The 17,605-nt window shown below is 42.4% G+C and overlaps 2 protein-coding genes across 2 annotated transcripts; one reads left to right on the top strand and one right to left on the bottom strand.

Moving 5' to 3' along the window:
* Positions 1–7,453: 7,453 nt before the first annotated feature.
* On the bottom strand, positions 7,454–14,313 carry LOC119598160 (monocarboxylate transporter 12-B-like; the record flags this gene model as incomplete). The annotated part of the gene is given in 4 exon segments (XM_037947797.1): positions 7,454–8,669; positions 12,400–12,591; positions 13,138–13,794; positions 14,043–14,313. Coding segments are annotated over 4 exon segments (1,275 nt in total), but the record flags the coding sequence as incomplete, so codon positions are not given.
* LOC119598162 (serine/threonine-protein kinase PAK 4-like) lies at positions 9,858–10,387 on the top strand (the record flags this gene model as incomplete). The annotated part of the gene is given in 1 exon segment (XM_037947799.1): positions 9,858–10,387. A coding segment is annotated over 1 exon segment (228 nt), but the record flags the coding sequence as incomplete, so codon positions are not given.
* Positions 14,314–17,605: the final 3,292 nt, after the last annotated feature.

Raw genomic sequence — 17,605 nt, 5'->3', positions numbered from 1 at the left:
AGCAACAATGCAGCCATTCAACTGTTAGGTGATTTATAAAGAATAAAATACCTGAAAAATACAAATATATGTTGAATGTTTTACACTTGAATTCTGATGAAAATAAAATGATAAAGATGTGTAAATAGACATTATGTTCTAAATATGGGAAATATGACTGATTAATAGGCAGAATATGTTGTGTCACATGACAGCAGCACGAGGTGTACGGAAAGCTCCGTCACAGACGCTGTGAGAACCAGCAGCGAAAGGGTTAATACTTGTACCGGATCTATTTCCATCTGCCTGATTGATTGTCCTGTCTATGACAAGAACCGGTCAGACTGTGAAAACGACCTTCTCGCATGCCTCGCCGACTATGATGCAGTTGCAGTCCAGTGCCACACTATTCCTCCCAGAGGTCAACGCAAGTCCTACACCAATATTGCCAAGACTAGCTTTCGTAGACATGACCTCCCCCATGAAGTTTATATTGATGGAGTGACCTGTCTGTCCAAATCAACCCCTTCCGTGTAAATATCAGATATGTTAGCGTTTTGGCCACCCAACCAAACACTATGGCTTCACAGCCCTCTGCCCTCTATGTGCCTAACCAGGTCACTGCCGTTTAAACTGCTGCCATGCCTGCAAGCTTGTCAAACTAGGCCTAATTCTACATGAAGCCAGACCAGAAACACGCCGACAAGGTTTTTCTCTTTCTGCTTATCTTAAACTACTTCACTTGGCTCCCCTCCCATGTTCTCAAGATGTCTCAGCATCTCCCCCAGTATCTCTTCGCTCTACCCTGAACCATCCTATCTACTCCCTCTGTCTCAGAGTCAAATTACCTTTCCAGTCTAAATCCAGACACTCCAATCTCTACCACTTCCCCGATGCCTACTCCTCCTCCTCACTCTACATGTCACACCAGACAATCTAAATGTTCCACCCCATCTTCTAACACTTTCTCTAATACACCCTTTTCCTCTGAACTCTTGTTTCTCTGAACTCCCTTCCAGAAACTCTTGGATATGCAAAATTTCCTAAACATGACCCAAGAGAATGCTCCATTCCCTCGTCCACCCTCCAATACCTGTATTCCTAATCGTTCTACATTCAAAGTAGTTCCCTCTGCCCCTCTTCCTCCCACTTTCCCCTAAAAAAAAAAAAAACATCCCATCCTCTCCTCTATGTGCATCAGCATTCCCTCTTCCTTCCCCATTAATCTGCACATACAGCTATCCCTCGAACCTCAAGACCATATACCTCCAAATGTGTTCCATGGTGGAATTCTGATTGCACTAAACACTTCGCTTAAAACGTGCAGCCTGGAACAGTTACCCGCTAAAAGAGAGGTATTTCCAAATAAACTATCAGCCCTTTCTCCTTTAAAGAGCATCTGCCTATCTCCGTCGTACAATCCGGAAAAAATAGCTGGCGAAATTGTTTAAATAAATTTACATCCTCTACATCTATCTCAGATGTTTGGGCCAAATTCATAAACTATCAGGCAAACCCCCCCCATCCTGCCCTGTCCTCCATATTCGAAATACCCTCATTCTGATCCCCTCCAAGTCGCTAATGAACTGGGTGATATTTCACCCAGGTCAGTAGTGGTTCTCACCTTTCTCCACACTTCTCTTCTTTTAAGACCACCAGAAAAACGTACCCCCATTACCTTCACCCCATCCTCTGATGAGTCCTATAATGCCCCATTTTCTTCCTCTGAACTCTTTTACTGCCCTACAATCGTGCCGTAACACTCATGAAAGCCCTGACGGTTTTCACTACCGTATCTCCGGCAACTCCATCTTCCTCCTTATCCTTCCTTTTAAAAAAATTTACAACCACATATGGACATCAGAAAATTTCCCTTCTAATGGGCGAGAAGCTCTTACCTTCCCTTCCTGAAACCCAATAAATGGGGTACCTTTCCTCAAGACTATCGCCCATCGCACTAACTAGCTGTTTGTGCAAACTATTAGAGCGAATGGTGAACTTCCGCTTAAATGTGGTATCTTGAATCTTACAATCTTCTCTCCCTTTCCCAATTCGGTTTTCGCCGTACCAGAAGCACAGTGACCCCCTTGCTCATTTTGAGACATATTTTTACATCTGCATTTGCACGCCATGAAACCGACTAGCTATTTTTTTTATCTAGAAAAAGCATATGATACGACATGGGGGTACCATTTTCTCCAAAAACTGTCCTCTCTAGGCATACGTGGAAACATGGTGTCTTCATAAAGTCCTTCCTCCCCAACGCACTTTCCAGGTCAAAATCGCCTCTGCCACATCATCTTTCTTTCCCAAATCGAAGGTGTCCCAAAAGGGCAGTGTGCTCAGTACCACTTTATTCCTTCTTGCTGTTAATGATATTGTCTCAGTTTACCACCAGGACCTGGTCATCACTAATGTTGATGATTTAACATCTATGCCTCTGACACATCCATACCAAATCTCTACCAATTTCTTCATCTGCAATCTCATCAGTATCTTCCTGGGCCACAAACCATGGCTTCCGCTTTTCTACCTCTAAATCTTTCTCCATCCTTTTCTCTCGCTCAGGTAGGTCCCCTACCCCCACTCTTCTTATATGGCACTCCACTCCCAAAGCCGTTCCTCTGGCAAATTCCTAGGTGTCATTTTTGACTCCAAACTGTCCTGGCGAGACCCTATTCTACACATTAAAGAAAAAGCTCACCGCCGTCTTCGAATCTTAAAAACTCATCCCATATTCATGGGGGTCAGATCGCAAAAATCTCCTTCATCTTCATGTTACTTTGATCCTCTCCACTCTTGATTATGGATGCCATATCTACTCTCTGCCTCACTTCTCTCCTTGCCCATCTTGATACAATCCATCACTGTGGTCTTCGCTTAGCACTAGGCGCCTTTTTCTCCTCCCCAGTTGAGAGCCGTACACTGAATCAGGCATACATCTCTATCTCGACGTCGTGCCCTTCTCTCTCTCCGATGCTATGTTCGATTCCACCAATTTTCCCTCACTAAACTAACTATCCCACAACCCCTACTGCTTACCTTAGCTTCATCTCCACGATTACCTACTCCTTTCTCCACTCGCATGGATACCCTCCTCTCCCATTCCCCTTTCCCCCATCTCCAACCTCTCCGTTCTCTGTCCATTCCGTCTCTCTGCTTATACCTCACCCCCAAATTTGCTCTTCTGTTTTCCCCGACCTACCAAAATCAAATATCCCTCCTACTCTCCTTCTCACACATTTCCTTGACCATGTCTCCACTCATTCCTCTAGTATTCACGTATATACTGATGGCTCCAAATCCACCTCCGGTGCTGGTTTTGCAGTAATCTTTCCAACTCGTACTTTCAAATACTCCCTTCCTCCTGAATCCAGTGTCCTTACTACAGAACTGTATGCACTCCTTTTTGCTCTAAAACACATATACTCACTCTCCTCTTCCTCTTTTACAATTTTTACTGACTCCCGTAAGTCATTAACTCTCATAAAGTCAATACACACCACCAACCCCCTTGTTTGTAAGATCCAGAACTGGTTGTTCTACCTATCCACACGCCATAAAAACAATCAAATTTGCTGGGTGCCCAGCCATGTTGGAATCCCCGGCAATGAACAGGCAGATACACTAGCACGCCACGCCTCTATGTCCACATCATACCAACCACGCTTCTCACATATCCCAGCCACGGATTATTACCCACACTTTAAGACCTTCTTGTTTAATTGATGGCAATCTTTTTGGTCAAGCCTCCGCACTAATAAATTACATTCTGTAAAACTATCAATCTCCTCCTGGTCAGCTCCATTTCATCGGAACAGACGTTGGGAGATCGCTCTCGCCTGACTACGCATTGGCCACACCCGTCTAACACACTCCTATCTGATGTCACAATCTGATCCACCCTTATGTTCCTTATGTAATGTTCCCCTTTCAATCCCACACATCCTATTGTCGTGCCCACGTTTTGAAACAACCCGTACCTCTGCTTTCCCCCACCTATCCTCCCTTCACCGACCTCCCAACCTATCAGACATCCTTACAGAATCCCACACTTTCTGCTTCAACAACCTATTCTCTTTCCTCAAACGCATACATATCCTTCATCTAATCTAACTCCTTACCACACCCGACCCTAACCCTTTCACTCACCAATTCCTTTGCCCAGCTTAGACAACTAATCACTAACTCAACCACCCTTCCCTAACATTAACTATAGTGCTACATGACCTTAGATGTCTAGCACATTTCTCTTGCTTTTAACCATTAACCATTAACCATTCCCCGTTAGTCTTACCACTCTCTCCTGGCTGCTCATGTAACTCCCCAATGCCACACCAATGTCCTCCAGGTAACCCCCTCCCTCCTGATATTCTTCCTGATACTTCACCACCTTCCCCTCTTCCCTTATATCATTCTCTGGGTTATTCTCCTACTTCAACAGCAACCATTTCTACTCGTGTCACCCGCTGATTTGTTTCATAATGGCTCTTTTGCAGTTTTCCTTATGCATTGTTACTTTCCCTCCCTCATACGTATACTCTCCATTTGATTTAATCGTCTTATACCCTTAACCCCTTCCCCTTTACAAATCTCCACCGCACTCCATATGCTCCCCCCTCCATACCCTCTTCGCTACCATTCTATTCTTCAGCGCTCTATAAACCTTTAACAACGAACACACCTTATCCAAATCGTTAACTCATTTCTATCCTTTTCGCCTCAATACTTTACCTTAGTGCTATATGACCTTTGATGTATGGTTAAGATGATGATAATACACACACACCACGCACGCACGCACGCACGCACGCACACACACACACACACACACACACACACACACACACACACACACACACACACACACACACACACACACTCTCTCTCTCTCTCTCTCTCTCTCTCTCTCTCTCTCTCTCTCTCTCTCTCTCTCTCTCTCTCTCTCTCTCTCTCTCTCTTATTTGTTTTAACTTAACCATTACTACTCTGTCTACCTTTAACTCTAGAACACATTCGTAAAGTGAATTACCGATTATATACCACCTCTGTTCTTGATTTTTTTTTTTTTTTTTACGGTAGATTCATGTTTGAGCCGCCGTGGTCACAGCATGATACTCAAATGTAGTTTTCATTTTGTGATGCTCTTGGAGTGAATACGTGGTAGGGTCCCCAGTTCCTTTCCACGGAGAGTGCTGGTGTTACCTTTAAGGTATTCATTCTCTCTATTTATCCGGGCTTGGGACCAGCACTGACTTGGGCTGGCTTGGCCACCCAGTGGCTAGGTAGGCAATCGAGGTGAAGTTCCTTGCCCAAGGGAACAACTTGACTAATAGTGGATAATTATCCATTTTCTACTACAAAGCCTCCTCCTTTACTGAAATCCTGTCTACGCCCCTGCAGATTAGGCTAGGCGATATTGTGTCATCTTTTGATAACTAAGAGTAGTTAGACAAAATACAAAGTGAAATACAGATTTCAGAATTTGGATATCCCCATATTTACTCTTCCTAACAATTAAGAAAAAGAAAATGATAAAAAGAAAAGTTACCAGAAACCAAGACGAAGGACGAGACAAGAACTCGAATTGTGCTCATATTCTGCGAAGACGTAAAGATCATTTATGGGCAACGTACACGGCGTTGGACAATACCTAATTAAAGTGAAAAATAGAATCCTGAATTAAGGAATACATATTATCAAATATATAATTTCAAGCTTTTTTTTTATTTGATATTTTTACCAGTATAGGCCGCGGTGGCCGAGTGGTTAGAGCATCGGACTCAAGACTCTCACAACGGCAATCTGAGTTCGAGGGTTCGAGTCACCGGCCTAACCGCTGGGTGGGCAAGCCAGCCCAAGTCAGTGCCGGTCCCAGAACCGGGTAAATAGAGATGGTGACTCGATAAAAACACCGGGCGGAAGGCAACGGCAAACCACCGCTCTAAATTGCCAAGAAAATCATGGAAATCCATGATCGCCATCGTCCTTGTCGGACAGGGCACTTGGAAAAAAAAAAAGATACAGAGAGACGTCAAATAAAATTCACTTACACTCGCACCCACATGCACACCAGCATACATTGATCGCCACAACACCCACAGTTAACTCCCACGACTGCACCCGATGGCAAATCCACACACACACGCACGCACGCACGCACGCACGCACGCACGCACGCACGCACGCACGCACGCACGCATACACACACACACACCACACACACACACACACACACCACACACACACACACACACACACACACACACACACCGAACCCACACACACACACACACGAACACACACACACACACACCACACAACCACCACACACAACACACACCACACACACCAAACACACCACACAACACACACACACACACACACACACGCACCGCACACACGCACGACACACACGCACCACACACACACACACCACACACATACACACCACACACACACACACCACACACCACCACACACAAACACACACACACCCCACACCACACACACACACACACACACACACACACACACACACACACACACACACACACACACACACACACACACACACACACACACACACACACCCACACACCACACACACACACACACACACCACACACACACACACACACACACACGCATATCTACACATCATTATCATCATGAAGCGGAATGAAACGGAAAAAAGGAAAAGGAAAAAAGGAAAAGGAAGAAGATGGATGAAATAAACACACCGAGAAAGGAAAATCAATTTGCAGGATGACAAAAAAATATTGCAAGTGCCTACTTTGCAATGGCTGGTATCCACAGTTGTGGTTTCTACTCTCTCTCTCTCTCTCTCTCTCTCTCTCTCTCTCTCTCGCTAGCTCTCTTTCTCTCTCTTCTCCTCTCTTCTCTCTTCTCTCTCTCTCTCCTCTCTCTCTCTCTCTCTCTCCTCTCTCTCTCTCTCTCTCTCTCTCTGCAGCTCTTTTCTCTTTTTCTTCCTCTCTCTCTCTTCTTCTCTCTCTCTTCTTCTCTCTCTCTCTCCGCTTCTTTTTCTTTCTTTCTCTCTCTCTCTCTCTCTCTCTCTCTCTCTCTCTCTCTTCTCTCTCTCTCTCTCTCTCTCTCTCTTTTTTCTCTCTCTCTATCTATCTATTTCTCTCTCTCTCTCTCTCTCTCTCTCTCTCTCTCTCTCTCTCTCTCTCTCTCTCTCTCTCTAGTTTAGTCGGTTTCTGGCCGATTTTGGCGTTCGTCGTGGCCAATTTTCTCCGAGAGCCAGATGGCAACACTGAAAATAGGATTTCTCACTGGCGTCGAATCTAGTTCTTCCAAAAGCCACGTGGTTGACAGAGACGTCCGTAGAGGAACTAGCATCCTAGGCCGCAGAATGGGACAGCCATGGTATTTCCTGGGAATAGGTATCTAAGTTATTATAGTTAGGTTATACTAAAATACATGTTCCTTATTAAATTTTTTTTTAATTTTTATAGTGATACAACTACTATTCTATGTATGTTTTAATAATAAAAGTTAGTCATTGAAAAATTTTGTTTTCAAGGCTGAATCCTGCCTTAGAAATACGTCTAAGTGGTTTTCATGTGTTTATGATAATAAGCGAACGATAGAGTCTTGGTTTACGGTAATTTCAAAATTTTCTGAAATTGTTGATCCTTACATAGTTTCAGGACTAGGAGATTTGTTATCCCAGAAGATGAAGGTAGGATCTGGAGGTTATGCTAATATTTATCTGACAAAAATCCCGGGAGTCGCTATGCCGGTTATAGCTAAGATCAACACGAAGAGAGGCAGGTATGGCGTTGAGCACTTAACTCGGCACGAGGCTTCGATTTTGGCTTATCTGAGAGGCCGGGCGGGCGCGCCTAGGATCTTCTGCTGCGAGCCAAAAGCTGGCATTATCATCATGGAGTGTCTGGGCTTTAATAACCTGTATTCACTGTTGCACCGTAATAAGCTTGACGATCGCCAGTTGTTGAAGATAACGATCTCACTTACGAAGCAGGTGAAGGAGTTAAGTGACTGCGGAATAGTCCCCGCTGACTTGAAGGCTGATAATGCTATGGTGACGTACGAAAACGGAGAGCCACAGGTCCATCTGATAGACTTTGGATGCGCTACGAAGATCGGTCGGAAGTCCCACTTCAGAGACCGCCGTCTCTGCTGGAGGCGGGAGGTAATGAAGCGCCCTTGGTACGCGGCCGAAATCTTCCGGGGTGGAGTTCTTGATCACAGAACTGATATCGTGGGGTTATCTTTCACCCTGAGGCAGATTTATCCGTTTTTGGAAGCCAAGAAGCCTGCTCTGCTAGAGCTTCTGGAGAGGGGTATGGACTACAGCAAGATGAAACGCCCCTCCCACGGTGTATTCCTGAAGTACCTGGAAGGCGAGTTGGCTCTGCTGGAGGATGGTGTAGCATAATGATATCGTGGTTACGACGGGACGAAGCCTGTGGCATACCTGATAGACTTCTCCGCAAAGATAGGTCACAAAGCGCGCACCAAAGATTAGCGAAGTTTGATCAGAGGTTTTCAGCATTGAGCCGGGCTATCTTTGCCCTGCTTCCGTTTAGAGTCATAGATCTCGGCAGCTGGCATAAAGAGCCAGAGGAGGCAACTGGAGAACACTGTGGCGGACAACATCCATATGGCAACACTGTAACTGCCTGTAGTATCCCGGATGTAGCCTGTTGAAGGATTGGTAAGAGAATTGCCGATGTAGTGATTGCAAATACATCAGTTAGGAAATGTGGAGTTGCATTTCTGTAAATAAGTATTTATATATATATATATACACATATAAAGACCGACTGTTGGACATCTTGAACAAGAGGAAATTAAAGTTTATTGGTCATGTAATGAGAAGTAAAAGTATTGAGAAAAACTTGCTGACAGGGATGGTGATAGGAAACAGAGGAAGAGGCAAACCGAAGACAAGACTGAGCGACAATATCAAAGATATTTGTGGGCTGTCGATGGTACAAGTGGAAAGAAAAGCGTAAGATCGAGTTTAGTGGCGAAGGATGGTGGAGAGGTCCACGGCTGCTCAAACATGAGCATACCGTTATTGATGATGATATATAGTTTTACATCATATCACATTTTTAGTTAAGGAAGGTTATAACAGCAATAAACTGCTAAACCGCCTTCTCCTCAGGAGCAGTTGGAAGTAGCAAGGATAATATAAACAGTGAGCAAGAAATAATAACTTTACAGTTTTATTATACACACACAAGCAAACACACACACACACACACACAGACACACACACACACACACACACACACACACACACACACACACACACACACACACACACACACACAAAAGCATTTTGCACTTTTTTTACCATTATGATATTTAGAGTGGAATTATGACCATTCTGGTATCTAGGAATTATCCCTCGGTTACTATTAAAAATGGTTTTAATATACATTTTATACTTATTTGTAATAATCTTAGCAGTGTTGTTTGTAGTTGTGGGATTAAATTATTTGTTTCCTGCCGTACTTTCTACATACGAGTCTTGGTTCTCCAAAATATCTAATTTCACAGTTTTTATCGAATCTTATGTGATTCCAAACTTAACAAAAATTCTGCCCTAAGGCAAAGTAATAGGCTTTGGGGGTTATGCCACGGTTTATCTGATAGATGCCTAGAATCTCAAGAGTAGCGTAAAAACTCAGGTAATTGTGAAGGTGAACAAAAAGGAAGGCAATTTTGGCGTTGAGTATGTGACACATCATGAGGCTGCCATCCTAGCTTATCTCCGAGGCAGAGCAGGGGCCCCGAGGCTGGTTGCCTGTGAACCCAAGGCAGGTGTCATCGTCATGGAGTACCTCGGACCGGATACTGACGGACTCGTCAGAATAAGAATTCGCACCGACAGGGAGTGTTATGAGTTAATGCTTTCGCTTTCGAGGCAGGTGCAGGAGTTGAATGCGTGCGGGATCGTCCACGCTGACTTAAAGCATAATAATATCATGGTTACCTACGACGGGGCGAAGCCTGTGGCCCACCTGATAGACTTCGGGTTTTCCACGAAGATAGGTCAGAAGTCGCACATTGGTTATTACTGCGTAGACTGGGAACATGAGCTCTAGATCCGTTCTTGGTACGCAGCCGAAATCTTTAAATACGAAGTATTGGACGAAAAAACCGATATAGTAGGGTTGGCCCATTCAATTTAGAGTATGCTTAGTCTTCTGCAGTGCAAGAATGTGGACCTTGAAGTGCTCTTAGATTAGGCTGCGTCTCATGACAAGAATGAGCGCCCCCCCGTAGATGCGTTCATCAGCTTTTTCGAAAAAACACTAAATGATCTCGAGCACAAGACCGCACTAAATTGCCAAGAAAATCATGGAAATCCATGATCGCCAACGTTCTGGTAAGTAAGATACAGGTAAATTTGCTGAGGCAAATGCTGTATTTGGAGAACTGTGACGTTCTCCTTCCGGGATCTGATCCTTTATATATATATATATATATATATATATATATATATATATATATATATATATATATATATATATATATGCTTTTGATACTGTTGATCACGATATCCTCTGGAATAACATGAACGATATGAAGTTTCCAAAACACATCCTCCAACTAATAAAAGCCATGTATGACCAAGTGGAAAGAAAAGCGTAAGATCGAGTTTAGTGGCGAAGGATGGTGGAGAGGTCTACGGCTGCTTAAACATGAGCATACCGTTATTGATGATGATGATGACCAACAACAGGCTGCTGTGGGAACCACTTGTGGGTTAGCAGAATGGTTCGAAGTCAAACAAGGAGTGCGACAGGCTCCGCACCTCTTTAACATATATTCTGAAACAATTATGAGCAGTGCTCTAGAGAATTTTGAAGGAACTGTGGATGTTGGAGGATACAAAATATCAAATCTGAGGTACGCCGATGATATGGTTTTGGTTGCCAGCAGTGTCACTGAACTGCAACAACTACTAGATGGGGTTGGGGAAGCAAGCGAAGGGGCTGGCTTGTTTCTTGATGCCAGGAAGACTAAGATCATGAAGATTCAGGGATGGCCGGCAGTGGGCAGTGATGAACATGTTGCAATCAGTGGAGTGATTGTGGAAAATGTGAAAGAGTTCACTTATCTTGGAGCTGTTTTAACTAATACATATGATGATTCACCGGAGATAAAAAGAAGAATTGCCATTGCCAAAAACGCCACAGTTGCTCTCAATAACATTTGTCCTTGCGGACAAAGCTGAGGTTATTAAACTCATTAGTTTTCCCAATTGCATCATATGGTTCTGAGTGTTGGGTGCTGAAGTAGATAGACAAGAAAAAGATCAATAGTTTTGAAATGTGGTGTTACAGACGAGTACTGCGTATTAGCTGGACAGAGAAGAAAACGAATGATGAAGTGCTGAGAAAAATAAATTGTAAAGACCGGCTGTTCGACATTTTAAACAGGAGGAAATTAAAGTTTATTGGTCATGTGATGAGAAGTAAAAGTATTAAGAAAAACTTGCTGACAGGGATGGTGATAGGAAACAGAGGAAGAGGCAAACCGAAGACAAGCCTGAGCGACAATATCAAAGATATTTGCGGGCTGTCGTTGGTACAAGTGGAAAGAAAAGCATAAGATCGAGTTTAGTGGCGAAGGATGGTGGAGAAGTCCACGGCTGCTCAAACATGAGCATACCGTTATTGATATATATATATATATATATATATATATTTTAATATATATATATATATATATATATATATGTGTGTGTGTGTGTGTGTGTGTGTGTGTGTATAAGAATTACCATTGCCAAAAACGCCACAGTTGCTCTCAATAACATCTGGAAAGACCGAAGCATTACCTTACGGACAAAGCTGAAGTTATTGAACTCATTAGTTTTCCCAATTGCGTCATATGGTTCTGAGTGTTGGATGCTGAAGAAGATAGACAAGAAAAAGGTCAATAGTTTCGAAATGTGGTGTTACAGACGAGTACTACGTATTAACCGGACAGAAAAGAAAACGAATGATGAAGTGCTGAGAAAAATAAATTGTAAAGACCGGCTGTTGAACATCTTGAACAAATGGAAACTAAAGTTTATTGGTCATGTGATGAGAAGTAAAAGTATTAAGAAAAACTTGCTGACAGGGATGGTGATAGGAAACAGAGGAAGAGGCAAACCGAAGACAAGCCTGAGCGACAACATCAAAGATATTTGCGGGCTGACGATGGTACAAGTGGAAAGAAAAGCGCAAGATCGAGCTGAGTGGCGGAGGATGGTGGAGAGGTCCACGGCTGCTCAAACATGAGCATACCGTTATTGATGATGATATATATATATATATATATATATATATATATATATATATATATATATACATATATAATTCCTTTTCTTTTAATCCCTGCATGCTAAGCGCCCCTTCCGAGGCCTACGTGCAAGTGGCCCGATCGTGAGGTATCCACTCGCTATGAACAGCATCGTCGCCCCAAGCATGGCCATGAATCTGTCTAGTCCCATGTAATGCACCATGATGAGGTTGAATATACTCATGAAGGCCCCCACACCACATCCCCACACGCCCATGGTCACTCTGATCCATGCCATGTCCGTCAGAAGGGTAAATGCTGGAAAAAGAAAAAAAGTTAAAATTAATAATAATGATTAATGAAATTAAATAGAATGCAAAATATCGAAAGTAATAGTGCTTGAAGATGCATAGGACAGGGAGAGAGAGAAAAAAAGAGAGAGAGAGGGGGGGGTGAGAGAGAGAGAGAGAGTGGGAGAGAGAAAGAGAGAGAAAGAGAGGGAGGGAGAGAGAGAGAGAAAGAGAGAGAGAGAGAGTAGCGGGGGGGTGCATGTATGTGTGTGTGTGTTTAAATCATTGCTAGCACCAATTATGAATATTACTTTATGATTCCATACATACACTGCAGTATAAAGACCCAGGCAACTACATGATGTTTACATGGCGCCAGGTAGTTTGTCAAACACGCATCGGTGATGACACGAATATAATGATGATATCTATCTATATCTATATCTATATCTATCTACCTATCTATCTATCTATCTATCTATCTATCTATCTATCTATCTATCTATCTATCTATCTATCTATCTATCTATCTATATATAACCCCGTCAGTCTCCTCTGCCTCCCAAATACTCACTGAGCATCGACGCCGTGATCGTAAGACCGCCCAGCATGTAGCAGACTCGGAAGTTGAACATCTTCATGTCCGACAGCGAGGCCACCGTGATTCTCGTCAGCATGTTGCAAACGGCCGAGAAAGAGACGCAGGCGGCAGCGTCTCCGAGCGAGTGCCCCGCTTCCTGCATCGCGAACGGGACGAAGGCCAGGAAATTCAGGTAGCCATTGAAGATGACCGTTGCCCCGACGGCGATGATGGCGGCCCGCGCCGAGGTGAGGATCCGCAGGTCCTCGAGAGTCGACTGGACGATGCGCCAGACGAGCGTTCGCGTCGGCGGCCTCGGGTTGTTCGACCGACGCGCCAAGCCGCCCCCGAGGGCGCCCGACGGAGATCTTGCGACGACGCGCTCAGCGAGAACACCCCTAGGTTTCAAGTGCCGCTCCACGGGGTGGAAAACAGCGGCGCCCACACAGCAGTTGAGGACAACGCCCCCGAGGATGAGCGTGGCGCCCTTGTAAGCATACTCGTCCTGCAGGAGTTTGACGAGGGGCGGCCCCAGGAGCTGACCGCCGCAGTCCCACATCATGATGATGCCGCTGGCCAGGCCGCGCCTCGTCGTGAAGTAGTGAGGGACGATCATGTAGCTTATGTTGGAGAGCAACCCGCACGCGATGCCTGGAAGGGAGGGAAGGAGTGATTATTCAGGGAAATTCCTGCTTAGATAAAAAGGTAAAATCAGGAGCAAAATAACGAGACAGAGACACAGAGAGAGAATAAAAAACAGAAATAAACAGAGACAGAGACAGAAAACGAGACATAAAGATAAAGAGACAGACAAGAGAAAAAGAACGAGAGCAAACCGAAACTTGACCAAGAGGCGGCCACCCCGCCAGACACACACACACAGTGGGACCCCAACTCACCCCCAAGAACAGAATACGTGAGGAAGAGAACCCAGGCGGACGTAACGAAGGCGGACGAGATCGTCGAGGCCGCCAGCAGGAAGGCGGCAACGAAGGTCACCCTCCTCCAGCCGCATTCCTTGATCAAAGGACTCAAAGGAGGGCCCGTCAGACACCACAGGAAGCCGAACATGTTGAAGATCCAGGCCGTCATGAGCGAGGACGTCCCGAGATCCAGCAGGAGAGCGGAGAACACGATGCCGAAGCATTGGCCAATAACGTCGACCAACACCTGGACAGAACGTTGTACAGGTCATTACCTTCATTGTTATCATTATCAGTTATTTTAATTATCATTGCTATTATTTATTATTTATCATTATTATTATCATTATTATCGTTATTATCATTATTATTATTACTATTATTATTATTATTATTATTATTATTATTGTTATTACCTTTATCATTATCATCATCATCATCATTATTGATTTTATTATTATTAGAATTATTACTATATTTTTTTATTATTATTATTATTATTACTATTGTTATTATTATTATTACCATCATCATTATTATCATTACTATTATCATTATTTCTATTAATATTATTATTGTCATCGTTATTAGAATTATTATCATTATTATTATTATTACTATTATTATTATTATTTTATACGAAAGGTTCCTTAGATCTGCTAATTAAAATCAAACACCGAGTCACTACCAGCGACCTAGGGTGATTGAAGTTTGAGGTAATGGAACATCAACGAGAACATGCAAAATATGCAGAACAACCACAAATCAAAACTTCCAGTCAAATCAATTCACTCACACAAAGAACACATCAGATTGATAATGGTCTTCTGAGAACATGTGCTGTGCTGTTTAAGACTATTTTTTGGATTTCTTCTAATTTTGGATTTCCTGGTATTTGCTCAAGAAACTTATCCGTACCTTTTTTTATAAGGCCAAGAGCTCCAATAACAACAGGCAAAGTTTTGGTTTTTAAATGCCACATCTTTTCCACCTCTATTTCCAGGTCTTTATACTTTGATATCTTCTCGAACACTTTTTTTTTTGTTAGGACGTTTCTGTCTGAAGGGATGCTCATATCTATAAACAGGCAAGTGTTGTTTATTTTGTCCTTGATGACGATATCTGGACGATTTGCCTGTATAGTACAATCTGTGTGAATTGGAAAGTTCCACAAGATTGTAGCATCTTTGCCTTCAGTAACTAACTGGCACTGGATGGTGTTTGTACCATTTATCCTGCGTTCCGATAGAAAAGTGTTTACAGATCTTCCAGTGCAGGTACTTGCCCACTCTGTCGTGTCGATTTTTGTACTCATTCGGTGTTAATATTGAATAAAACCCTCTGTTTCCCCTTTTAGTCCAGAGCTTCTAAGCCACTGGTGGGTTGCAATTTCATCTACATCAGTGTGTTTGCTTCGAGTTGCAAACTGTCCATGGAGAGGCTTTTCATGCCACCTAGATTCAAGTTTTTCTTGTCCAACCTTCTTTGCTTTTTGTTTTTTATGTTTAGCAGCCAGTGTTGGCAACATATGTTCGATATTTTCGCTCTCAATACCTAATTCCTGAGAAAATTTATTTGATTCCTTTTCTATTGACTGTAACCTTTTAGAGTTTTCATGTACTGTAACTAATTGAAGCATCCAATCGCTGGTTAGATCTAAGTATTGCAAGAGACCAATCGTTGTTGTTTTGTATGATAATTCCAACTGCATGATCCCCCTACCTCCTTTACTTCTAGGGACGTACAGACGGTCTACGTCTGATTTAGGGTGATACATTCTGTTGCATGTCAATTGCTTCCAAATTTTGGTGTCAATTTGTTTGAGTTTATGCAAGTTCCAGTTTATCACGTTAAAACTATATGTAACCACAGGTATTGCAAGAGTGTTGATTGCTGTTAATTTGTTCTTTGAGTTTAATTCTGTTTTCAGGATTGACCTTACTCTTCGGATGCATTCTGTACGTATTTTTTTCTTCATCTATGATTGTTGTATCATTTCCTTCGTTTATTCCTAGATATTTATAGGTTTCTTCCTGATCCAATTCTTATATTACGATATCAATACTTAACTTTATATTGTCAGATGTCACTAGTTTTCCTTGCTTAAAGGTTGCTTTAGCACACTTATCGAGACCAAACTTCATACCTATGTCATCACTGAAACCTTTTACAGTTTTCAGCAACCTTTCCAATTCATTATCATTCAGAGCGTAAAGTTTCAAGTCATCCGTATAGAATAAATGATTGATCTTTTTGTCCATGATCTTATATCCATACCCTGTGTTGTTAAGAAGCTGGGAGAGTGGGATAAGTACCATACAGAATAAAAGAGGGGAAAAAGAGTCACCCTGGAAGATTCCGGATCTGATTCGCATGTTGTTTGAAATAAGAGTACCGTTCATGTGTTTGAGAGTAAGATTTGTCTCCCATAATGTCATGCTGTTTCGAAGAAAGTTGATTAAGACAGGAGAGACTTTGAGAATTTCTAATGATTTCAAGATCCAAGAGTGTGGGACACTGTCAAAGGCTTTTTTATAGTCGATCCAAGCAGTACTTAGATGTCTGTGTTTAGTATGAGCATTTTCGAGAATCATTTTATTTATGAGCAGTTGATCTTTACATCCGTATGATCCTCTGCGACACCATCTTTGTTCGTTGGGAAAAATGTTTTGTTCTTCCATGTGTATGTAGGTTCTTTTAGTTAAGATTGCGGTAAGTAATTTATAGGTGGTTGTTAAGCATGTAATGGGTCTGTAGTTTTTTTGTGTTATCTGTTTCGTTACTTTTGGCCAAGAGATAAGTAGTCCCTTGACATAACCATTTAGATGTTAAGTTAGGCTCTAAAGTTAAAGCTCTAAAGTTATTCTGAGTTAAAATTAGATGCTAATTTGGCATGCGCTGAAGAAAGAGTAAGGCCGCGGTGGCCGAATGCTTAGAGCGTCGAACTCAAGACTGTCACGACGGCAATCTTAATTCGAGGGTTCGAGTCACCGACCGCCGCGTTGTTCCCTTGGGCAAGGAACTTCACCTTGATTGCCTACCAAGCCACTGGGTGGCCAAGCCAGCTCAAGTCAAGTGCTGGTCGCAAGTCCGGATAAATAGAGAGAATGATTACCTAAAAAAGGTACCACCGGCACTCTCCGTGGAAAGGAACAACATTAAATTACAATTAAGTATCATGCTGTGACCACGGCGGCTCAGACATGAACCTACCCTACCGTTAAAAGAAGAAGAAGAAAGAGTATTAAGCCAAAAATTTGGGATCTGGTCAACCCCATTATTATTATTATTATTATTGTAATTATCATTATTATTATAATAATCATTATTATTATTATCACTTTTATTATTGTCAGTAACATTATTATTATTATTTTATTATTATTATTATTATTATTATTATTATCATTATTATTATTATTATTATTATCATTATTATTATTATTATTATTATTATTATTATTTTATTATTATTTCATTATTATTATTACTATTCATTATTATTATTTCATTTATATCTATTCCCAAATTTTATTATC

The sequence above is a fragment of the Penaeus monodon genome, chromosome 40 (genome assembly GCF_015228065.2).
Source record: "Penaeus monodon isolate SGIC_2016 chromosome 40, NSTDA_Pmon_1, whole genome shotgun sequence".
NCBI lineage: Eukaryota > Metazoa > Arthropoda > Malacostraca > Decapoda > Penaeidae > Penaeus > Penaeus monodon.
Note: the sequence above shows the minus strand (reverse complement) of the source record. Positions and strands in the feature narration are given on the sequence as shown.